This window comes from Phyllobates terribilis, unplaced genomic scaffold (assembly GCF_046119375.1).
Source record: "Phyllobates terribilis strain yellow unplaced genomic scaffold, ASM4611937v1 Scaffold_1__5_contigs__length_1240528914, whole genome shotgun sequence".
Taxonomy (NCBI): Eukaryota; Metazoa; Chordata; class Amphibia; order Anura; family Dendrobatidae; genus Phyllobates; species Phyllobates terribilis.
In genome coordinates, this window is record NW_027362761.1 from 865,365,379 (window position 1) to 865,391,050 (window position 25,672).

General features: G+C 41.9%; 1 protein-coding gene across 1 annotated transcript in view; it reads right to left on the minus strand.

Annotated features, from left to right (window-relative positions):
• The window catches only part of LOC141171762 (dehydrogenase/reductase SDR family member 6), a 30,878-nt gene continuing 5,206 nt past the window's right edge, over positions 1-25,672 (minus strand). Inside the window, exons 2-8 of the mRNA XM_073655408.1 lie at positions 22,164-22,260; positions 19,746-19,854; positions 17,115-17,175; positions 4,586-4,699; positions 1,226-1,284; positions 1,050-1,142; positions 1-510 (exon numbers count right to left, since the gene is read on the minus strand). Coding sequence (XP_073511509.1) covers positions 457-510; positions 1,050-1,142; positions 1,226-1,284; positions 4,586-4,699; positions 17,115-17,175; positions 19,746-19,799 — 435 coding nt within the window. The 5' untranslated portion in view covers positions 19,800-19,854; positions 22,164-22,260 and the 3' untranslated portion in view covers positions 1-456. The remainder of the gene's footprint in view (positions 511-1,049; positions 1,143-1,225; positions 1,285-4,585; positions 4,700-17,114; positions 17,176-19,745; positions 19,855-22,163; positions 22,261-25,672) is intronic.

Here is a 25,672-nt window from a genome sequence, read left to right on the forward strand (position 1 = left end):
TAAATCAAACGCAAAATTGTTTTATTTTGTCTGTAATGACATTACATTATTTGGTCTTGTTACATTATTTCTGTAAAATAATATTATTAAACTTCCAGTAATTTGTCTACTTTTGTTTTAATTGCAATGAACAATCAGTCACTGAACGAAGCAGTAAACGCTATGTGAACACAGCTTTAGTCCAAGGATTTAGATCCTTTATACACCTGCAAAAAAATGTCACCTCCTGGCCCATATTCAGATTTATACTGTGATTGGAGCTTTTCACCAATACTGTAAAAGCTAATCCAAGTAAAAAAAAAATAAAAAAAATCATCATTTGCGAAACATAAGCAGCGACATCAAAACTATTTGGGCATCGTGAAAAGTGACCCTGTGCAAAACCATCTGTTGTGCTTGATTTCCATTGATTATTGGTGAAGTGGTTCATCTGTCAGCAAATGTAAGTCACCCGATTTACAGACTCCAGCCACCATCGATGATGTGTGCGTTACCAGTAACATAAGCAGACTATAAAGACAAGGGAAAAATTAGATGCCAAGAATTATCTAATGGGTGACTGCAAAACATAGGAAACATTTGTATTTTTTACAGCACTACTTAAAAATACATTCACATTTTTCAGAATTCTGGTGAAGTCAAGGATGAGGGATCGGCATACACTCAAATGCATATAACATACAATCCAGTGTCGCATCCATATACTACTTTAAAACAACGTAGCTCCAATACCCCCAGAAATAGTCCATTCCCCCCTCCAGTACTAGGGCAGAGCCATGCTTTCCCCAAGAAACAGCTGTCTCTATGTCCCTCAAAACCAGCAAAGTCCTACAGGACGCAGATGTAACAGAGATGTAGCCCAGTATTCCCAGTGCTAGAGACTGGTATTCACCACCTCTCCTACTGCCCATTCTTGACACAAGCTGGAAATAGCATAATTACTGAACATGGTGGGGGAGATGAGGCCATACGAATAACAGGATTTCAACTGATTTTCATGATAAAATGACTATAAACTGTAGGTCTGGAGACATCACTAGACAACTTACTTCATCAGATGCCAGGTACACACACAGATGGGCAACTTCTTCTGCTGTGGCCATTCTGCCAGTCTTTTGTCTTGCAAGGAAGTCCTTTAAAGCCTAGACAAATCACAGGAAAATAATAAAATACCCGTAAATACAATCAATTCAGTGAGAAATAATTGCATATTCCACATTCGTACCTGTTCAGGGTTCGGCCTGGCTTGGATCCTTTCTCTCAATGATGGTGTATCCACAGTTCCTAAAGATAACTTATATTTTACAACATGTTCGAACCATGTTAGTGTAATGCCGGCAAGAGAAATAAAAAGAAAACTGCCGTATTAGCCACTATTAGTTTATAGAAATTACAGATTACTGTAAGGTAATGTAAAGAAAAAGGATTTATGGAAACTAAACAATAAGTACTAGCTGTTAAAGTGATTGGTGGATTGTTTTTTTTATAGACGCTTCAGTTGATGTACACTTCTCATATCCGCCCCTATAAATTATATTTGCCCCCATAAATAAGAAGTGAAAACAGAGCATTTCATTTCAAAACAGGAAGTATTGGGGATGTCCAATTTGTACCCACTAAATGCCATTTATAGACATCCATCAGTGTTATATATATAAAACATAATTTTTACATGGGTTGTGTCAAGCAAGGTATTTATGGCCTAGCTGTAGAGTATGCCATTAATGTCTGATAGGTACATATCCGATCACCAGTGAGGGGAGAGATGTCGGATGCTCCGTCTCTTTCCATTAACTGCTATGGGCATTCCAAATAATTATTTATTTTACTTGCTTATACAACCCCTGGCAAAAATTATGGAATCACGGGGCTCAGAGGATGTTCATTTAGTCGTTTAATGTTGTTGAAAAAAAGCAGATCACAGACATGGCACAAAACTAAACTAATTTCAAATGGCAACTTTAGGGCTTTAAGAAACACTAAAAGAAAATCAAGAAAAAAAAATGTGGTATTCAGTAAGGGTAATTTTTTTTCAGACCAAGCTGAAGGAAAAAAATATGGAATCATGAATAACAAACACACAAAAGAACACTCCAATAAATCACTAGTATTTTGTTGCACCACCTCTGTCTTTAATAACAGCTTGCAGTCTCTGAGGCATGGACTTAATGAGTGACAAATAGTACTCGTCATCAATCTGGCTCCAACTTTCTCTGATTGCTGTTGCCAGATCAGCTTTGCAGGTTGGAGCCTTGTCATAGACCATTTTCTTCAACTTCCACCAAAGATTTTCAATTGGATTGAGATCCGGACTATTTGCAGGCCATGACATTGACCTTGTGTGTCTTCTTTCAAGGAATGTTTTCACAGTTTTTGCTCTATGGCAGGATGCATTATCATCTTGAAAAATGATGTCATCATCCCCAAACATCCTTTCAATTGATGGGATAAGAAAGCTGTCCAAAATATCAATGTAAACTTGGGCATTTATTGAAGATGTAATGACAGCCATCTCCCCAGTGCCTTTACCTGACATGCAGCCCCACATCATCAGTCATCTTCATGCAGTCATCTTTATAAATCTCATTGGAACGGCGCCAAACAAAAGTTCCAGCATCATCACCTTGCCCAATGCAGATTCGCGATTCATCACTGAATATGACTTTCATCCAGTCATCCACAGTCCACGATTGCTTTTCCTTAGCCCATTGTAACCTTGTTTTTTTTTCTGTTTAGGTGTTAATGATGGCTTATGTTTAGCTTTTCTGTATGTAAATCCCATTTCCTTTAGGCGGTTTCTTACAGTTCGATCACAGAGATTGACTTCAGTTTCCTCCCATTCGTTTTGTTGTGCATTTCCTGTTTTGAAGACATACTGCCTTAAGTTTCCGGTCTTGACGCTTTAATGTCTTCCTCTGTCTACCAGTATGTTTGCCTTTAACAACCTTCCCATGTTGTTTGTATCTGGTCCAGATTTTAGACACAGCTGACTGAATAACCAACATCTTTTGCAACATTGCCTGATGATTTACCTTCTTTTAATAGTTTGATAATCCTCTCCTTTGTTTCAATTGACATCTCTCGTGTTGGAGCCATGATTCATGTCAGTCCACTTGGTGCAACAGCTCTCCAAGGTGTGATCACTCCTTTTTAGATGCAGACTAACGAGCAGATCTAATTTGATGCAGGTGTTAGTTTTGGAAATGAAAATTTACAGGGTAACTCCATAATTTTTTCCTCAGAATTGAGTGATTCCATAATTTTTTCCCTCTGCTTGGTCTGAAAAAAATTACCCTTACTGAGTACCATATTTTTAATCTTGATTTCTTTTAGTGTTTTTTAAAGCCATAAAGTTGCCATTTGAAATTACTTTAGTTTTGTGCCATGTCTGTGATCTGTTTTTTTTCAACAACATTAAACAACTGAATAAACATCCTCCGAGCCCGGTGATAGTTTTTGCCAGGGGTTGTATAGCGCCATTAATTCCACAGCGCTTTACAGACATTGTCGGCACGGTCCCCATTGGGGCTCACAATCTACATTCCCTATCAGTATGTATTTGGAGTGTAGGAGGAAACCGGAGAACCCAGAGAAAACCCACACAAACATGGGAAGAACATACAAACTCCTTGCAGATGTTGTGTTTGGTGGGATTTGAACCCAGGACCCCAGCGCTGCAAAGCAATAGTGCTAACCATTGAGAGACAACATGCTGCCACTAGTCTTTCAAAGTATTTGCTCAGCTGTAATGTGAACTACTATAGCAATGAATGGAGAGAGTTGGCGCTTGTACCTCCACCTCTCCACTCACTAGTGGTCAGACGTCATAAAATGGGCGATTGGGGTGCCCCAGCATTGGAGGCAGGTGTGGGTGGCATAAATATCTTTCCTGAGACAACCCCTTAAAATAGATTTTTAATTTTTTTTTTTTTAAATATACTGATTTCTCTCTCTCTGGAATACCTCTGCTTGCAGGTAGTGAATAGAAATGTCAGTGTTCAATGTTAGGGCTTACAACAGTTGTATCAATCGGATTCCAAATTTTGACACAAGCCAAGTCAACCAATTGGTGGTGTTAACAGTGTCTATTGATGTGCCAGGACAATCACCCGGTAGGAGCCACTGTGAACAATTTTGCACATTTTAAGACTATCTAGTTTAAGTTTATACTGTACAAATATTAGATTGGATTAATAAATCGAGCTTCAAGATTTACACTTACAGCAGCAAGACCTTATTGGCACTGTCCCTATTGGGGCTTACAATCTAAATTCCCTATCAGTATGTCTTTGGAGTGTGGGAGGAAACCCGAGAACACCCACGCAAACACAGGGAGAACAAACTCTTTCTAGATGTTGTCCTTGGGGGGGCTTTGAACCCAGGACTCCAGCGCTGCAAGGCTGCAGTGCTAACCACTGAGCCACCGTGCTGCCCATACATTACCATGTGTTCTGGATGCATGACATCACGGCTGATCCTACAACTGAGGCTTCAGTATACCATATATGAAATGGAAATAAAACGGACGGATGAACTGAAAGAGATGCTATTGTTAACCCTTTACATTTCACAGAAATTCACTTACCTGGACATATGCAGTTGCACCGGATCCCTTGCTCAATAAAATCTGCGGCGACAGACTTGGTTAGCCCTATGACTGCGGCCTTTGATGTGCTATATACACATCTGTTTACAACTCCTGGAAGGAAAAATAGCAGAAATATAACTACCTAAAGCACAGTGTAACCTCCAGTATATAGAGAGTACAATGCTAGTGAATGAGCTCCTGTCTATCAATTATCCAGCAGATGAGTATTCCTAATGTCAGGCTGCACATAATGTTCAGCATTGTATTAATCCACAGCAGAAAGATAAAAGGAAGTGATCAATAATTGCAGCCAAACATTCAGATATTTCACAAAACAAAGGATACAATAATTTTACATTAGACCAATGTTGGCTGAACTAGCAGTCGATCGCAGCATTCCGGGTGCAAGGGGAGGTAAGTGCCGCTTAGTTACCTCCTCTCCGGCGTCCCGCGCAGTCTGTGCCGGGTCCCAGTAGTTGCCATGGTGACCCGATGTCGTCATGACGACATCCGGGTCACCAGGAACTTACTTTGATCATGCGCAGTGCATGATCAAAGTAACTACTGCATGCAGGCTGAGAGCCTGTACAGCATAGAGATGCTGCAGCATCTCTGTTATACAAGTGATCAGCCTGCAAAAAGTGAAAGTCCCATAATGGGTCCAAGTGTAAAAGTAAAAAAAAGTGTCAATAAGTGGGAAGAAAAAAAAAATGAAAAAAAAAATCCCCAAAAAATAAAAAATATACTGTACCCATAATTAATTCTAAAAAAATAACCAAAAAAAACCAAATAAAAGTAAACATATTTGGTATCGCCGCGTCCCAAACAACCTGACCTATAAAAATCTCCTACTAGTTAACCCCTTTAGTGAACACTGTAAAAAAAATTAAATCATCTTACTGAAAAACAAAAAATGGAATAAAATGTGATAAAAAAAGATGAATGTAAATAAAAAAATGGTACCGCTGATAACATCATCTTGTCCTGCAAAAAAACAACCTGACCTATAAAACTGTCCCACTAGTTAACCCCTTCAGTGAACACGGTAAAAAAAAAAAAAAAAAAAAAAAAAGAAGCAAAAAACAATGCTTTATCACCATACCGCCAAACAAAAAATGGAATAACACGCGATCAAAAAGACAAATATAAATAAAAATGGTACCACTGAAAACGTCATCTCGTCCCGCAAGAAACAAGCCGCCATACAGCTCCATCAGTCGAAAAATAAAGTTATAGCTCTCAGAATAAAGCGATACAAACAAAATTATTTTTTCTATAAAAGTAGTTTTTATTGTGTAAAAGCGCCAAAACAGTAAAAAAAAAAATAATGATAAGGCTGGGTGCCCACGATGCGTTTTTCAACCATTTATTCTGCGGAATTTCCGCAGCGTAAACGATTGGGAAACGGTGGGTAAACCTTCCCCCATGGTCTCCAATGGAATTCCGCACTTTCAATGCCCATGCTGCGGATTTTTCCGCAGCGTTTATGCTGCGCTCAAAAATCCGCAGCATGTCCATTAACCCCTTCCCGACCCGTGTCACACCGTTTGTGACATGGAAAACAGTTCGTTCCCGACCCATGTCACAGCGTCTGTGACATGGAGGGAAAGACCCCCTGCAGCGCCTGCGAGCGGGGTCGCTCAGGTGTCACAGTTGCTACTGCAACTGGACATCCTGAAGTCGACCCCCCGGGGGGTGGATTAACCCCCCCGTGCCTGGGACCCCTCCGATTGGCTGTTTCATTTTCACTTTTAATGAAACTGCCAATCGGTATGAATTAAATATTTCACCAATGAAAATTGGTGTAATATTTAAATCTGGGCATGGCCTGATGCTTACAGCATCAGCCATTGGCTGGGGGGAGTGTCACCTCTGTCCCCCCCTCCCCCCAGATCTGATTGGGGGGCTAGCGTCACATGGATACTAGCCCCAATCAGATGTGGAGGGAGTTTTTAATGATGGCCGCAACTGCCCGTCCATGGATCGGGTGCCGGCCGTTGTGGACCCTCTGCTGCTGCCTCCTGTGGACCCTCTGCTGCTGCCCCCCCGTGGACCCTCTGCAGCTGCCCCCCCGTGGATCGCCTGCTGCCGCCGCTGATCGCCTGCTGCCGCCGCTGATCTGCATCAGGTAGTATTGCCCCCGCTCCCCCCCGACCCCCCCTCCACTCCACCCTGCCCCCCCCTCCACCCCCGACCCCCCCTCCACTTTCATACCTGCACCCCGACCTCCGCTCCCTCTGCTCCCTCTCCCACGTCTTCATCCACCGGCTGCTGCTCTCCTTCTGACAGCCGGTGGACTGTGATCACAGCAGCAGCAGGCTCAGTGTAAATGCCCTGCTCCTGTGATCAAACCCACCATCCCCCAGTCCCAGTGATATCACCCCCCACCTCCCAATAATCACCCCTCCCCCAGTGTTCACCCCCCCTGTCCCCAGTGTTCACCCCCCCTGACCCCAGTGTTCACCCCCCCTGACCCCAGTGTTCACCCCCCCAGTCCCCAGTGTTCACCCCCCCTGTCTCCAGTGTTCACTCCCCATCCCAGTGATCATCCCCCCCCCCCGCAAACCCAGTGATCACCCCCCTTGCTGCTGCCGGCTCCTGCCCCAGTGATCACCCCCCTTGCTGCTGCCGGCTCCTGCCCCAGTGATCACCCCCCTTGCTACTGCCGGCTCCTGCCCCAGTGATCACCCCCCTTGCTGCAGCTGCTGGCTCCTCCATCTCTTCAGCCCCCCCCCTACGCCTGACAGCCCCCCTACGCCTGACAGCCCCCCTACGCCTGACAGCCCCCCTACGCCTGACAGCCCCCTACGCCTGACAGCCCCCACACGTGACTGCAGAAGGTTACACCAAGCACACACACACGTACACTCACACTATAATAAAGTTTCGATTTTTTTTTTTTTTTTTTTTTTTACACACGCACACAGCACACAAAATGTCCCGCCCGTCCCACTCATCCCAGTCTAGGGCGTACTCAGCTTAGTAGGCTATGTCAGGTTGGTGTGTGTGTTGTAGTGTGTGTGTGTGTGTGTGTGGTGTATACACTACAATATACCACACCGCACACCAACCTGACATACACTACACAATGGTGTCCACTAACAAATTGGAACCATGTTGCGTTTGGAGAGTCCCTGTGTGCCCAAACATTGGAGCTCCCCAACAAGTGACCCCATTTTGGAAACTAGACCCCCCAAGGCACCTATCTAGATGCATAGTGAGCACTTGAAACCCCCAGGTGCTTCACAAATTGATTCATAAAAATGAAAAAGTGGAAAAAAAAACACTTTTTTATTTTTACGGATTAATTTGTGAAGGACCTGGGGGTTCCAAGTGCTCACTATGCATCTAGATAGGTGCCTTGGGGGGTCTAGTTTCCAAAATGGGGTCACTTGTGGGGGAGCTCCAATGTTTGGCCACACAGCGGCTCTCCAAACGCAACATGGTGTCTTCTAACAATTTGAGCCAACAATTTGTTAGCGGACACCATGTTGCTTTTGGAGAGCCGCTGTGTGCCCAAACATTGGAGCTCCCCAACAAGTGACCCCATTTTGGAAACTAGACCCCCCAAGGCACCTATCTAGATGCATAGTGAGCACTTGGAACCCCCAGGTGCTTCACAAATTGATTCATAAAAATGAAAAAGTGGAAAAAAAAACACTTTTTTATTTTTACGGATTAATTTGTGAAGGACCTGGGGGTTCCAAGTGCTCACTATGCATCTAGATAGGTGCCTTGGGGGGTCTAGTTTCCAAAATGGGGTCACTTGTGGGGGAGCTCCAATGTTTGGCCACACAGCGGCTCTCCAAACGCAACATGGTGTCTTCTAACAATTTGAGCCGACAATTTGTTAGCGGACACCATGTTGCTTTTGGAGAGCCGCTGTGTGCCCAAACATTGGAGCTCCCCCACAAGTGACCCCATTTTGGAAACTAGACCCCCCAAGGCACCTATCTAGATGCATAGTGAGCACTTGGAACCCCCAGGTGCTTCACAAATTGATTCATAAAAATGAAAAAGTGGAAAAAAAAACACTTTTTTATTTTTACGGATTAATTTGTGAATGACCTGGGGGTTCCAAGTGCTCACTGTGCATCTAGATAGGTGCCTTGGGGGGTCTAGTTTCCAAAATGGGGTCACTTGTGGGGGAGCTCCAATGTTTGGCCACACAGCGGCTCTCCAAACGCGACATGGTGTCCGCTAACAAATTGAATGGAAAATCGGCTCAAATTGTTAGCGGACACCATGTTGCGTTTGGAGAGCCCCTAATGTGCCTAAACAGTGGAGCTCCCCCACAAGTGACCCCACTTTGGAAACTAGACCCCCCAAGGCACCTATCTAGATGCATAGTGAGCACTTGGAACCCCCAGGTGCTTCACAAAATGATCTGTGAAAACAAAAAAGTACTTTTTTTTTCACAAAAATTTTCTTTTAGCCTAAATTTTTTAATTTTCACATGGGTAACAGGATAAAATGCATCCTAAAATGTATTGGTCAATTTCTCCTGAGTACACTGATACCTCATATGTGGTCGTAAACCACTGTTTGGGCACATGACAGGGCTCAGAAGAGAAGGAGCGCAATTTGACTTTTGGAGCTAATTTTCCATTCAAAAAGTAAAATGGCGCTCCTTCCCTTCTGAGCCCTGCCGTGTGCCCAAACAGTGGTTTATGACCACATATGAGGTATCAGTGTACTAAGGAGAAATTGACCAACAAATTTTAGGATGCATTTTATCCTGTTACCCATGTGAAAATTAAAAAATTTAGGCTAAAAGAAAATTTTTGTTAGAAAAATAAAAATGTTCATTTTTTTCTTCCATGTGGCTTTAGTTCCTGTGATGCACCTGAAGGGTTAATAATCTTCTTGAATGTAGTTTTGAGTAGCTTGAGGGGTGCAGTTTTTGGAATGGTGTCACTTTTGGGTGTTTTCTGTCATGTACACCCCTCAAAGGGACTTCAAATGTGATGTGGTCACTAAAAAAAATGGCTTTGCAAATTTTGCTGGAAAAAAGAAAATTTGCTGATGAACTTTGAACCCTTCTAACTTCCTACCAAAAATTTTTTTTTTTTCAAAAATTGTGCTGATGTAAAGTAGACATGTGGGAAATGTTATTTATTAACTATTTTGTGTCACATCACTCTCTAGTTTAGCAGAATAAAAATTCAAAATTTGAAAATTGCAAAATTTTCAAAATTTTTCCCATATTTTTGATTTTTTCACAAATAAACGCAAATATTATTGACCTAAATTTAATACTAACATGAAGCCCAATATGTCACGAAAAAACAATCTCAGAATCGCTAGGATCCGTTGAAGTGTTCCAGAGTTTTTACTTCGTAAAGGGACACTGGTCAGAATTGACAAAAATGCCAAGGTCTTTAGGGTCAAAATAGGCTGGGTCCTGAAGGGGTTAATTTTGCGGAAGCGCTGCGTTTTCACCGCCATTAACTTGCATTAGAACGCGCCAATTCCGCAAGACTGCATCTGTAATTGCACAATTGGCGCGTTCTAATGTGCGGATGGTACCCGGGTGTAGAGGAGAGGAGAGTCTCCTCCACACCCAGGTACCATTAAAAAAGCTGTAAAAAAAGAATAAAATAAAAAATAAATATATACTTACCTTCTAGCGGCCCCCGATGCGCTCCTCCTTGCTTCCCGGCACTTCGCGATGGAATGAAGGACCTGCGCTAACGTCAGAGTCATGTGACGGGTCACGCGACGCTGACGTCGGCAGATCCTTCAGTCTACCGCAGCTGGCAGCCGGGACCGAGTGAAGCAAGTGGGCCATCGGAGGGTAAGTATATTTTTGTTTTTTTACTTTTTGACATTCTTTCGGTCACACTATATATATATATATATCCATGCTGTTTCCATGGATTTATATAGTGTGACCAAGTTGACAAGCACTTTCCAAGTGATGCTAAAATCGCTTGGAAAGCGCTTGACAACCCGCATGCGGAAATGCAAGTGAAGAACGCTTCACATCCGCATGTCCCTGGCAGGAAAACACATGTACAATCCGCATGTACAATCCGCATGCGTTTTTTTCTGTCAGGGAGATGCAGAAACGTTCAGGAAAAAATCCTGAGCATTTCTGCATCGTGGGCACATAGCCCAAAAATGTGATATCACTGTAAATGTACTGACCCGAAGAATAAAGCTGCCATATTAATTTCACCACACGAGGAACAGCATAAAACAAAAAAACAATTCCTGAATTGTTGGTTTTTGTTTATTCTGCCTCCCAAAAATTGGAATAGAAAGCGATCAAAATATGTCACGTGGACAAATGTTACTTATGGAAGCAGACATCTAGATCCTTATATATTATGTTGTGAGATATTTTAAGCACGGAAATGACAGTGTAAGTTTGATAAGTTGTGGTTAAGCGTTTGGGTTGTATCCTGATCAGGAAAATATCCTATATTTTTTATTTTATTTTTTTTCATATTCTTCTCTGCATATAATTTCAGAAGCTGTGACATTCCTAAGACAAGGAAACTATATATATGTATGTGGTAACACATTTGACATGTTTACTTGGATAGGTTTTTCTTAATGTATATCTATGTCTATATGCTACACTGCTCAAAAAAATAAAGGGAACACTCAAATAACACATCCTAGATCTGAATGAATGAAATATTCTCATTGAATACTTTGTTCTGTACAAAGTTGAATGTGCGGACAACAAAATCACATAAAAATCATCAATGGAAATCAAATTTATTAACCAATGGAGGCCTGGATTTTGAGTCACCCCCAAAATTAAAGTGGAAAAACACACTACAGGCTTATCCAACTTTTATGTAATGTCCTTAAAACAAGTCAAAATGAGGCTCGGTATTGTGTGTGGCTTCCACGTGCCTGTATGACCTTCCTACAACGCCTGGGCATGCTCCTGATAAGGTTGCGGATGGTCTCCTGTGGGATCTCCTCCCAGACCTGGACTAAAGCATCCGCCAACTCCTGGACAGTCTGTGGTGCAACGTGACGTTGGTGGATGGAGCGAGACATGATGTCCCAGATGTGCTCAATCGGATTCAGGTCTGGGGAACGGGCGGGCCAGTCCATAGCTTCAATGCCTTCATCTTGCAGGAACTGCTGACACACTCCAGCCACATGAGGTCTGGCATTGTCCTGCATTAGAAGGAACCCAGGGCCAACCGCACCAGCAAATGGTCTCACAAGGGGTCTGAGGATCTCATCTCGGTACCTAATGGCAGTCAGGCTACCTCTGGCGAGCACATGGAGGGCTGTGTGGCCCTCCAAAGAAATGCCACCCCACACCATTACTGACCCACTGCCAAACCGTTCATGCTGAAGGATGTTGCAGTCAGCAGATCGCTCTCCATGGCGTCTCCAGACTCTGTCACGTCTGTCACACGTGCTCAGTGTGAACCTGCTTTCATCTGTGAAGAGCACAGGGCGCCAGTGGCGACTTTGCCAATCATGGTGTTCTGTGGCAAATGCCAAGCGTCCTGCACGGTGTTGGGCTGTGAGCACAACCCCCATCTGTGGACGTTGGGCCCTCATACCATTCTCATGCAGTCGTTTTCTAACCGTTTGTGCAGACACATGCACATTTGTGGCCTGCTGGAGGTCATTTTGCAGGGCTCTGGCAGTGCTCCTACTGTTCCTCCTTGCACAAAGGCGGAGGTAGCGGTCCTGCTGCTGGGTTGTTGCCCACTTACAGCCCCCTCCACGTCTCCTGGTAGTGCCTCCAGCCTCTGGACACTACGCTGACAGACACAGCAAACCTTCTTGCCACAGCTCGCATTGATGTGCCATCCTGGATGGGCTGCACTCATCCTGAGCAGCTTCTGTGGGTTGTAGAGTCTGTCTCATGCTACCACGAGTGTGAAAGCACAACCAACATTCAAAAGTGACCAAAACATCATCCAGAAAGCATTGGTACTGAGATGTGGTCTGTGGTCCCCACCTGCACAACCACTCCTTTATTGAGGGTGTCTTGATAATTGCCAATAATTTCCATCTATTGTCTATTCCATTTGCACAACAGCATGTGAAATTGATTGTCAATCAGTGTTGCTTCCTAAGTGGACAGTTTGATTTCACAGAAGTTTGATCTATTTGGAGTTATATTCTGTTGTTTGAGTATTCCCTTTATTTTTTTGAGCAGTGTATGTTTGGATGTTTTCCGATACCAAATACAATGTATAATGGTTTATAAAATTGTTTAATAAACAAATCAAGTTTAAAAAAATAAATAAATAATGTCACGTGCCTGAAAACGGTACCAATAAAAAAAATCAACTTGTCTCGCAAAAAATCAAGCCATCACATGACTGTCAGCCGAAATATGGAAAAATTAGATCTCTCAAAATATGGCGCTGCAAAAAAAAAAAGTTTTTTTTAGTGTGCGACAGCTGTCAATCATAAAAACCCGCTATGAATCTGGTATCGCTGTAATCGCACCGACCCAAAGAATAAAGTTGTCTAATCACTTATACCGCACGAGGAACAGCATAAAAATTAAACTCTAGGGTTAGGGTTGTGCTAGGGTTAGAGTTGTGTTGGGGTTAGGATATTTTCAAAGGTAAAGAAAAAAAAAAAAAAAAGAGGATGACGATATGGCAACTAGTGTTGAGCGCAAGTGCTCACTACTTGAGTTTGCATCGGGTGCTCGGGTATGCACCGAGTATTGCAGGTGCTCAAGTGACATGCTCGAGTCTCCGCCCCATATATGTTTCACAGCTGTTATACAGCCAAAAAAACCTCACTGGGATTGCCTGCCATGCACGAGTGATCACTGCATGTTTTTTTTGGGGGTGTCTAATAAAAGTGAAACATGCAGGGTGGGGACTCAAGCATCCGCGATACATGGTGCATACCAGAGTACCCGATGCAAACTCAAGTAGTGAGCACTTGCGCTCAAGACTAATGACAACTTATTCAATATCATGACCTAATGTTATCAAATTCTGTGTTGTACCTCTGGGTTCAAAATGTTCACTATACCCCTTGATAAAATCCTTAATGGGTCTAGTTTCCAAAATGGGGTCACTTGTGGGGGGTTTCCACTGTTTAGGTGCATCAGGGGCTCTCCAAACGCGACATGGCATCTGCTCTCGATTCCATCCAATTTTGCATTCAAAAAGTCACACAGTGCTCCTACCCTTCTAAACCTTCCCGAATGCCCAAACTGCATTTTCCCAACATATGGGGTATCGGCGTACTCAGGAGAAATTGCACAACAGTTTTTGGGGTCCATTTTCTCCTCTTACCCTTGTGAAAATCAAAAATTTGGGGCTAAAAGATCATTTTTGTGGAAAAAGTTAGATTTTTTTTATTTTTACGGCTCAATGTTATAAAATTCTGTGAAGCACCTGGGGGTCTAGGTGTTCACCACACATCTAGATAAGTTTCCTGAGGGGTCTAGTTTCCAAAATGGGGTCAGTTGTGGGGGGTTGCCACTGTTTAGGCACATCAGGGGCTCTTCAAACGCGATATGGCGTCCGCTAATTATTCAAGCAAATTTTACATTCAAAAAGTCAAATGGCGCTCCTTCCCTTCCAAGCCCTGCCATGTGCCCAAACAGTGGTTTTTCCCCACATATGGGTTATCTGCGTGCTCAGTAGAAATTGCACAACAAGTTTTGGGGTCCATTTCTTCCTGTTACCCCTGCAAAAATAAAAAAAATTGGGTCTAAAGTAACATTTTTGTGAAAAAAGTTAAATGTTCATTTTTTTCTTCCACATTCCAAAAATTCCTGTGAAGCACCTGAAGGGTTAATAAACTTCTTGAATGTGGTTTTGGGCACCTTGAGTGGTGCAGTTTTTAGAATGGTGTCACTTTTGGGTATTTTCTGTCATAAAGGCCCCTCGAAGTCACTTCAAATGTGATGTGGTCCCTAAAAAAATGGTTTTGTAAATTTTGTTGGAAAAATGAGAAATCACTGGTCAACTTTTAAGCCTTATAACTTCCTAACAGAACAAAAATTTTTGTTCCAAAATTGTGCTGATGTAAAGTAGACATGTGGGAAATGTTATTTATTAACTATTTTGTGTGACACACTATCTCTCTGATTTAAGGGCATGAAAATTCAAATTTTGAAAATTGCAAAAATTTCTACATTTTTACCAAATTTTCGATTGTTTTCACAAATAAACGCAAGGGATATCGAAGAAATTTTACCACTATCATGAAGTACAATATGTCACGAAATAATCTCAGAATCATTGGGATCCGCTGAAGCGTTCTAGAGTTATTACCTCATAAAGTGACAGTGGCCTGGTCATTAACGTGCAAAACATCTTCGGGGGTAAAGGGGTTAATTAAGATGATTTCTATTACAACATGGGTAGAATCATATAACTACGCCATCAGTGGGGAAAAAGGGGATTATCAGGTTAGTGCCAGATATACAGAGACTAATGAACCTCGTGAACATCAGGAAGACACTGACATGAGTCAATGGAACACAAGAAGAGAGAAGAATCAGATTAGTCACAAGTACGAGACATGGTATATTGTGTTATTGCACCTCATCATTGCATTGGTCATAAAATGACACTACACTATCTGCTGAAGGGAACATCCAGTTTCTGAAAACTGATGGCTTTTTCACAAGATAAGCCATGAATAATAGATCAGCGAGAGTCAAGAGTATGGCCATCCTCTCCGACCAGTTGCTATAAGATGTGCGGAGCTTGTGCGAGCAGTTTGCAGGATGGCTCGTACGTGTCTATGCTGGTTCGTACTGTTGAAAGGCTGGATGCAAAGGTAGTTTTGTGGCATTCTGGTCATTGTAACAATTTACTGCACCAGACAGATGTCACCTGGTACTGAACTGGATACTAAAATAACTCAGCTACATCACATGGCAAGACTGTGTCAAAGTGTCTGCAAATGGATATTCCTAGCAGTGTATATTCAGTCAAATACATTTAACATACATATATATATATTTTTTAAGACGTCAATGGTCTCAGTCTGTAAAAATATCGGACAAATCGAACATCAAGAGGAAGTCCGAGAGCAGCCGCAGCCCTGACTTCCTGTTGATGCCAATACGTTCGAAGACGGGAACACTGACGCCGGCGCTGATTGGGCACAGGGCTCATGTGACGTAACAACCTCACATGAGCCCCGGGAAAGCAAGTGCTGACACCACTGGAATGGCGCCAGCACCGGAGGAAAGTATAAATATTTTAACAGGCCAAACATGAGGAATGAGAAGGGGTTGTACAAGTAGTGGACAAACCCTTTAAGCAATGGACTTCACATGCCACTGTATCTATATAGAATATACATTGAAGGGAACCTGTCACTCAATTCATGATGTCCACGAGACAAGTATGATTTTCTTTGAATGCTCCGATGATCCAAGAAAACAGTTTGAAGAGCCATATGGGGAATATAGGGGGAAGCTTCACTAGTCTGGTGTGGCCCGCAGTGGCTTATCCCTGCACCACTCCAGTTCAGTGACAGGTTTCTCCCATTTGTGTAAATAGGGAGAGACCTGTCAATCAACTGGAGTGGGGTGGTGAGAAGCCAGCTGGGGAACGGAGCTGGACATCAGGCTTCATCCTATAATCCCTGGACAGTTATTCAAACTATGTTTTCTATGAAACACCAGAGTGTTCAGAAAAAAAATCATACCTCGCCGCAAACATGCAGTCAGGCTCCGATCCATGCTGCCCGTGGTGTGGACAACCAGGGCTGTGGAGTCGGTAAGCCAAATCTCCGACTCCTCAATTTCCATGACACCGACTCCGACCTCCTCATACCTGGCTCATGTTTAAGTGATAAATATACTGTAGCACAGATTAATCTTCGCTAAAAGTCTGGACCCTTAGATCAAGAATAGGACATTTCATAACTTTCCCAAATTCTTATGAAAAAAATATTCCCCACAAACTGCACTGAATTACTGTACCCAATTTATTATATATTTTAGGAGTCGGAGTTGGTCCGTTTTATACAGACTCCGACTCCCCAGCCCTGTGGACAACATGAATTTAGTGACAGGTTTGCTAATAGTGGGCAGCCCAGTTGTGATTTCTACTCCTTCCTAACCAACCATGACAGAATGAACAAAGTAATTAAAATACACTCAAGATCAGGCAACAGAAATTTAAAACACTAAAACATTTATGTAATTAAAGGGGTTATTACCTTTCAGATAATGTTCGGCCCGGGTGCAGGTAGTTAAAACATACACCACGCTGGGCTTACCTGCCCTGGGTCCACCGATAAGTCTCTACTGCTGCTCTCGGTGTCGGGCATTGGCTGAAGCGCTGACGTCACGTCAGCAGTGTGGCACCCAATCAGTGAGCTTAGCGGCATTCACAGTCGCTGAGCCGATTGGCTGCCGTACCGTGATGTGACGTCAGCGCCACATCCAATGCCATACATCAGGAGCAGCGGTAGAGACTCATCAGTGGACCCGGGGTAGGCGAGTACAGCGCGGTTAATTTGTTGATTAACAAAATGCAGCAAGGGAAAAACATTATCTGAAAGGTAATAACTCCTTTAAAGGTCTATTAGTAATACCTACCTTTAATACTGGAAGCTACTGAAGACATGTTGATAATGTTGCCTGATTTTTGAGCAAGCATCTGAAAAACATTAGGAATTAAAGTGACACTAAAGTCCAATACTCTTATTTACACATAAATGTGTTATTGATCACTACATTGCCTTATGAATAGGGATTATACAGGTTTAGTAAAACAGCTTCCCTCTAGCAGAGCTGTCATATCACGCATCTATAGACAGATGTTACACTACGTCTGGAAGAAAGCAGCCATCTACTTTGATTTATAAATATGGTTTCTTTTGTTTTTTAAAAAAAACAGTTCTACAAGATTTCCTACCATTCTGACTGTACAGCTCCCCTACGAATCTGTGTCTCCATAGTAACAGACTACAAACAAACCATTTGTGGCATGATCTTGTAATCAACCTAATTTCTTTATGTTCCCTGCTACTTGCTCAAATACAGCGTGGGCCATTTACATGGATACACCTAAATTAAATGGGAATGGTTGGTGATATCAACTTCCTGTTTGCGGCACATTAGTAAATGGGAGGGGGAAAACTTTTCCAGATTGGTGGTGACCATGGCGGCCATTTTGAAGTTAGCCATTTTGGATCCAACTTTATTTTTTTCATTGGGAAGAGGGTCATGTGACACATCATACTTATTGAGAATTTCATAAGAAAACCAGTGGTGTGCTTGTTTTTAACATAACTTTATTATTTCATGAGTTATTTACAAGTTTATGACCACTTATAAAATGTGTTCAAAGTGCTGCCCATTGTGTTGGATTGTCAATGCAACCCTCTTCTCCCTCTCTTGACACACTGATAGCAGCACCGCAGAAGAAATGCTAGCACAGGCTTCCAGTATCCGTTGTTTCAGATGCTGCACATCTCGTATCTTGATGGTTTGGTGTGGTATATGGGGTACAAAAATAGTGGGGCCATTCTTCATCAATGGAAACCTCAATGCCACTGGATATCTGAAATTGCTACATGATGATGTGTTGCCCTCTTTATGCACTGAAGATGGCACGTTTCCTGAGTTTTTCCAACAAGATGGTGCACCACCACATTATGGGTGTCAGGTCCGAGCATTCCAACATGAACAGTTTCCTGGAAAGTGGATTGGTCGTCGTGGGCCAGTTGAATGGCCACCAAGGTCTCCCGATCTGACCCCCTTAGACTTTTATCTTTGGGGTCATCTGAAGGCAATTGTTTATGCTGTGAAGATAAGAGATGTGCAGCATCTGAAACAACGAATACTGGAAGCCAGTGCTAGCATTTCTTCTGCGATGCTGCTATCAGTGTGTCAAGAGTGGGAGAAGAGGGTTGCATTGACAATTCAACACAATGGGCAGCACTTTGAACACATTTTATAAGTGGTCATAAACTTGTAAATAACTCATGAAATAATAAAGTTATGCTAAAACCAAGCACACCATTGTTTTTCTTATGAAATTCTCAATAAGTATGATGTGTCACATGACCCTCTTCCCATTGAAAAAAATAAAGATGGATCCAAAATGGCCGACTTCAAAATGGCCACCATGGTCACCATCCATCTGGAAAAGTTTTCCCCCTCCCATTTACTAATGTGCCACAAACAGGAAGTTGATATCACCAACCATTCCCATTTAATTTAGATGTATTCATATAAATGGCCCACCCTGTATATCCGGTAGGGTACCAGAAGTGGAGACAGACACAGGGGAGTATGACTACTAAATCAGACAACAGAAGAATTATTTGTAGTCTGTTATTATGGAAACACATAGGTTTATGTAGGAGCTGTAGACAATTTTCTAAAAAAAAAAAAAGACCAGAAGGTCAAGAATACAATAAGACCAAACTAAAGGGAATCTGACAGCTGATACACATCGCCTGTGGATCGGTCAGCATGCATCAGGCACTGGTTGTATGATTTCAGACAGGTATGTCTGACTCTGAAAGGTTGTGGTGTTTCAGAGAAAAACACACTCTAAATGCCGCCAGGGACCGAGCTGCACGGGAGACTAGTCAGACAGGTGGGTCCACAGTGGCTTCTCCTCACCGGTTGCCATTGATTGACAGGTCTCTCTCTATTAACACACATAGGGAGAGACCGGTCAGTCACTAGAAGCTGGTGGGGAGAATCTGCCAGGGAACTGCCTGTCTGACTAGTCTCCCATGTGGTTTGATCTCTGGCGTCGTCTTTTAAAGTAAAGTTTTTCTCTGAAACGATGCAGTGTCAAGAGAAAGAGTCAAACATACCTGGCTGATATCGTACAGCCAATGTCTGATACAAGCTACCTGTAGATCGAGCAGCATGAATCAGCTGTCAGGTTCCTTTTAACATAGATTAGCAATAGGACAAACTTCTCTGAAAGTGCAAACCAGACGGATATCACCATTATAATTAAGGCCATGATGCGCTCTGGGATCTGAATTGTAAGAGAATATTAAAACAGAGGACACGTGAAAAAATGGTTGCAACAGTGCACAAAGCCTTTCATTCACTGCATTGTTTTTTTTTACAAAGCTGAAAAATTAATTTTTTGTATATTTTTTTAACAATGCACAGGACATATTACATATAGTAGCTACTACAGATCTAAGCGTTAAACAATACATACGGCATTGATGAATGAGAACATTGTGCCCTTACTTTTGGCAGGAATGTTTTGATCATGAGATACATGCTTCGCACGTTGAGATTCATAGTGAAATCCCAATCTGCCTCCTCACAATCCAATATGGATCCATGGTGAACAAATCTAACACATATACCACAGATTATAATGTAAAGAAAAAAAAGATTTAGGATTAATAAGAGTACACCACTTTGAAACAACAACAAAATCAAGTAAAGCAGTATCACATAATAGACACATCTAGTAAAGAAACACTCCAGCTGTAATATATATAACACTGTGTTATGCCACATTCAGGGCCCGGGGGAGAGTGTATGACACAGTTATTCCCAAATACTAAAGAGTAAATCCCTGTGCCATACACTACCCCCTTAGACTCTGCACTACATATAAAATTGGGAAGAAGTTTCAACAGAATTAACCACAATGTAAAAAACTAAATACTTAATTAATACATATACAAGAAATCCCAAATTCATAAACATGTCTCCTGACAAAGAAGCGAAACGTGCGCAGAGGTGCTTGTGTGATTTGCCCTGCAACTTATGAAGCATTCTATTAGGGAACCTGTTAGCAGGTTTTTAGACCCTAAACTAATCATCTATGTAAAGTATCTGAAATGTTGAGGACGTCCATACATTTTTATTAAAAGTCTGCTTTCTAGAAAGTAATTGGTGAATGTTTATGCATATGAGTTTGTAAGTGCAGGAGGCTTGGCTTGTACTTACAGCTCTTTGGCCTCTCTTTCTTCTTCCGCTGCCAGATTCCTGTCTGTGACCTGCTCCCCCACCCAAGATCTCGTCAAGGTGCTATCATTCCCAGGGGTGGTGCATGCGCAATAAGGTCCTGATGGTGTTGTGAGAGTCCAATTATCAATTTCTGCATGAGCCACCTCTGGAAATTATGGCACCTGAGTGAGATCTAGCGCAGGGGAGCAGGTCACAGAAGAATGACCGGTCAGTCACAGACAAGAGGCCAGCGGCGGGAGGTGAAAGGGGCAGGAGAAGCCAGAGAACAGAAGTGCAGGCCACGCCCCCTGCATTTTGCATGCTCATTTGCCAATTAATTTCTAGAAAACAGACCTATAATACAAATTATGCATGTCATCAACATTTCAGATGCTTTACAAAGATTAAATTATTTTTGGGTCAAAAAAACCTATTGTCAGGTTCCCTTTAACCTTCTGGTGGATACTTTGGATATGGTGTCATTGGTTTCTGTTGCACCTCTTTCTGTAATTCTTTATACCTTTGGTGAACCTGTGAAACCTATTGTGGTGTATATGCATAATTAGGATTGTGCTCGAGGATTCCCGTGTTGTTTTTAGAGGGTTTTTTTGTACGTACTCTTGTGGGGTTTTGGCTAATTGTATACAGGGAAAATATCTATCTTTGTACCGAAAAATATTTCGATTTGAGAGTCCTCAGTGGTTGATACCTTTTAATGGCTTAACTTTTTAATGGCTAACTGAAAAGGTATCAACCACTGAGGACTCAAATCTAAATATTTTTCAAAATACATTAATTAATTAAAGCGTAGATTTGTTTTTTTCCAATGTTGTTAATTCCATTGGGGCTGATTTGTAGGTTATGCAGGTTATTAAGTTTGTTAGCATTATTATAGGACTATGTTGGTGGATTATAGGTCAATATGGGTAGGAGTTTCACATGAAGTGTCCCTTTAAGGACATATTTCTTTTATGCAGTACATATATCTAATGCGTATGCCAAAATACAAGCAAGTACAATAAACATAAAGTAACAGGACAGAACTGGTACAGAGAGAGAGGACCATGTCCTCCAGGGCTTACAACATAGTCAGGAAGGAGACAGTAGGATAAATGGGTTAGTCACCACTGGAAAACTCCCACTAATTGGCTACAACTCCTCAATGTTCCTCCAGAGAGGACATCAGCTGCAGTGGTCACATCACACAACAACCTCACGTCACTGAGGAGCACAACTTGGAATTCACGAGGCAGGGGACGGGTGCACATCTGGTGCATACCTTTTAAAAGGCATATTCTGCCTACAACAAATTTTTACTTATCCACTGGATAAATGATAAATGCTAGATCCTGAGCTGCCAGAATGTGGTCAGGGGAAGTTGTATGAAGACCCAGTTGAGTACTTGCCCAGTCACTTCAAAGATAGCCGAGTGTTTGAGTTAGCTACTCCAGGCCAGATGGAGTATATAGGGGTGATGTAATTATTTCCACCTATACAGTGGACTCATGATTTTTGGCAGATCTATCGCTTTAAAACTCATGTGTGACTTTTTGAATATTTGGAATATATTGGCAACATCACACATGAAGGCCTACATTGTGACTGGCTTATGTATGGGGCAATTCAGGGCTATGCTTTACAGGACATATACAGTACATGAGGAGATAAAGGATGTCAGACATATAGATGGGCCAATTTACCTACCCAGCTACATTGAAAAGAACATCAATTCTATCAATTTCCAGGCACAGTTTTTCAATCTTCTCCTTCTTGGTGACATCTAACACTCTTGTCTGAATACCTGGAGGTAAATTGTATACAAATCCTATTTAGTCATCCCATTTCTAAAGTGTAGCTACTTATTTCTAAGTTTTCTGCTGAATAGACAAAAAAAAATTAATTGTAAAAACACAAATTCTTAAAGGGGCTGTCCAGGCTAAAATGAAAAGTCAACAGTCATATTATGTGACTGCAGACTGCTAAATCGTAACAGTGTCATGATTCTCCTGTATTGCATGTGTGATTGGGCAGTCACATGACCACATATAAGATTTGCACACTGGCAGTCACATGCAGACTAGACTCAGCCAGCTTCTTTCAATTCTCTTCTATTGAGAGAAGCCAGATGAATCGTGTCGGTATGGGACCATAAATATGCAAACTGCATCTATGTGGTCAAGTGACCGCCCACCCGCACGGGAAATACAGGGGTGACAGTGTGAATCGCACAAGGTCTCAGTTTGGCAATCCGAGGTCACAGAAACACTGCAAACTTTTCAGTACAACCTTGACAACCCATATAATAATGTTATCAGCACAGAATTATTCTAGATTACCAATTACAGATTTGTTGGCCATAACTTAAAAGAAGTTTTCCATGAAATATGACAATTAAAAGGCAATGGTTGGCCACAACAGTCATCGGACATCAATAACTCCTTTGCGACACATCAATTTCTGTTCTTGCATTTACCTTTTTTATTTTTCCATCGATCTAGCCGTATGTTGGCTTGATTTTTTGCAGGAGTTGTATTTTTGAATAACATCATTCATTTTATTACACAATGTAATAAAAAATAAAAAAAATAAAAAAAAAAAAAGGAGGAAAAAAATTCCAAGTTGGACGAAATGGTGAAAAAAATGCAATTCCGCAACTGTGTTTTTGCAGTTAAGTTTTTACAGCGTTTATTATAATGTAATAATCACCTAGCAACATGATTCTCCAGGTCAGAACGATTACGATGATAGTATGCTTGTGTGGTTTATAACACAGCTTATCCGGGTAATATGTCAATTTTGACTTTTTTTTTTCTTTTTTCAAGAAGCTGGAGAAAAAAAATTACCCCTTTTTGCTTTTACAGAGAGTCTAAAAGCATGGCTATCCTATTGTCAATGCTTTACTTGTCATCCCACATGCAGTTGAATATGCAGCTTGCCATGCTCGCCAGCACGGCTGAGGTCCCCGAGATCACTTTTCACCCCGCTGTGAAAACTGGTCATCATAGTCAGTGTCATCATTTTTAATTTCACACTGGCTGTGAGCCTCGTCTTCTGCCTGATATACAGTACAGACCAAAAGTTTGGACACACCTTCTCATTTAAAGAAATTTCTGTATTTTCATGACTATGAAAATTGTACATTCACACTGAAGGCATCAAAACTATGAATTAACACATGTGGAATTATATACTTAACAAAAGAATGTGAAACAACTGAAAATATGTCTTATATTCTAGGTTCTTCAAAGTAGCCATCTTTTGCTTTGATGACTGCTTTGCACACTCTTGGCATTCACTTGATGAGCTTCAAGACGTAGTCACCGGAAATGGTCTTCCAACAATCTTGAAGGAGTTCCCAGAGATGCTTAGCACTTGTAGGCCCTTTTGCCTTCACTCTGCGGTCCAGCTCACCCCAAACCATCTCGATTGGGTTCAGGTCTGGTGACTGTCCTTGACTCTCCTTCTTGGTCAAATAGCCCTTACACAGCATGGAGGTGTGTTTGGGGGGTCATTGTCTTGTAGAAAAATAAATGATGGTCCAACTAAACGCAAACCGGATGGAATAGCATGCCGCTGCAAGATGCTGTGGTAGCCATGCTGGTTCAGTATGCCTTCAATTTTGAATAAATCCCCAACAGTGTCACCAGAAAATCACCCCCACACCATCACACCTCCTCCTCCATGCTTCACAGTGGGAACCAGGCATGTAGAGTCCATCCGTTCACCTTTTCTGGGTCGCACAAAGACACGGTGGTTGAAACCAAAGATCTCAAATTTGGACTCATCAGACCAAAGCACAGATTTCCACTGGTCTAATGTCCATTCCTTGTGTTCTTTAGCCCAAACAAGTCTTTTCTGCTTGTTGCCTGTCCTTAGCAGTGATTTCCTAGCAGCTATGTTACCATGAAGGCCTGCTGCACAAAGTCTCCTCTTAACAGTTGTTGAAGAGATGTGTCTGCTGCAAGAACTCTGGTCTCTAATCTGAGCTGCTGTTAACCTGCGATTTCTGAGGCTGGTGACTCAGATAAACTTATCCTTAGAAGCAGAGGTGACTCTTGGTCTTCCTTTCCTGGGGCGGTCCTCATGTGAGCCAGTTTCTTTGTAGCGCTTGATGGTTTTTGCAACTGCACTTGGGGACACTTTCAAAGTTTGCCCAATTTTTCGGACTGACTGACCTTCATTTCTTAAAGTAATGATGGCCACTCGTTTTTCTTTACTTAAAATTTGTATTATGGCAAGAAAAAAGCAGCTAACAGTCTATTCAGTAGGACTATCAGCTGTGTATCCACCAGACTTCTGCACAACACAACTGATGGTCCCAACCCCATTTATAAGGCAAGAAATCCCACTTATTAAACCTGACAGAGCACACTTGTGAAGTGAAAACCATTTCCGGTTACTACCTCTTGAAGCTCATCAAGAGAGTGCCAAGAGTGTGCAAAGCAGTCATCAAAGCAAAAGGTGGCTACTCTGAAGAACCTAGAATATAAGACATATTTTCAGTTGTTTCACACTTTTTTGTTAAGTATATAATTCCACATGTGTTAATTCATAGTTCTGATGCCTTCAGTGTGAATGTACAATTTTCATAGTTATGAAAATACAGAAATTTTTTTAAATGAGGTGTGTCCAAACTTTTGGTCTGTACTGTATATCTATCTCCCCAATCAACTGATGCTGCTCTTCCTCATACTGCTGCATATAACATTGTCCCCGAGGGTCCACAACAGCCCCAGGACAGCAGTGAAAAAGTAGAAGTTGCTGTATTTTCATAATCCTTTTTACATCCTTGTGAGTGTTTTTTTCCAATATAAATATGAGTGTTATGGCATAGTCAAAGCTATACTCCCTACCGAATAATCAGGAACATGGACGGACATCAATATACCCCATATCTTTGAGAAGCGTGGATACAGGACTGCATTATTTATTTGCACTAATGGTGTTGTTTAGCAGCTTGTAAGTGTTTGTAATCTTTTTCCTTAGATAAAAAGTACAAGAAATCTGATTATTTTATGTATTTGGGTTTGTGCATAGCTGTTCTTTGATGTGCCTCTTTAGATATTTTTGTCTATACAGTTCTCTCTACTGACATACTTAGTTGTCTCTTTGAAGAGCCTCAGTAGGTGACAAGAGTCCCTCATCAGCTTCCAATGGCAGATTTCAAAGTAATTTATGCTCTAGTTTGCCTTCTGCATGATACAATCAGTCAC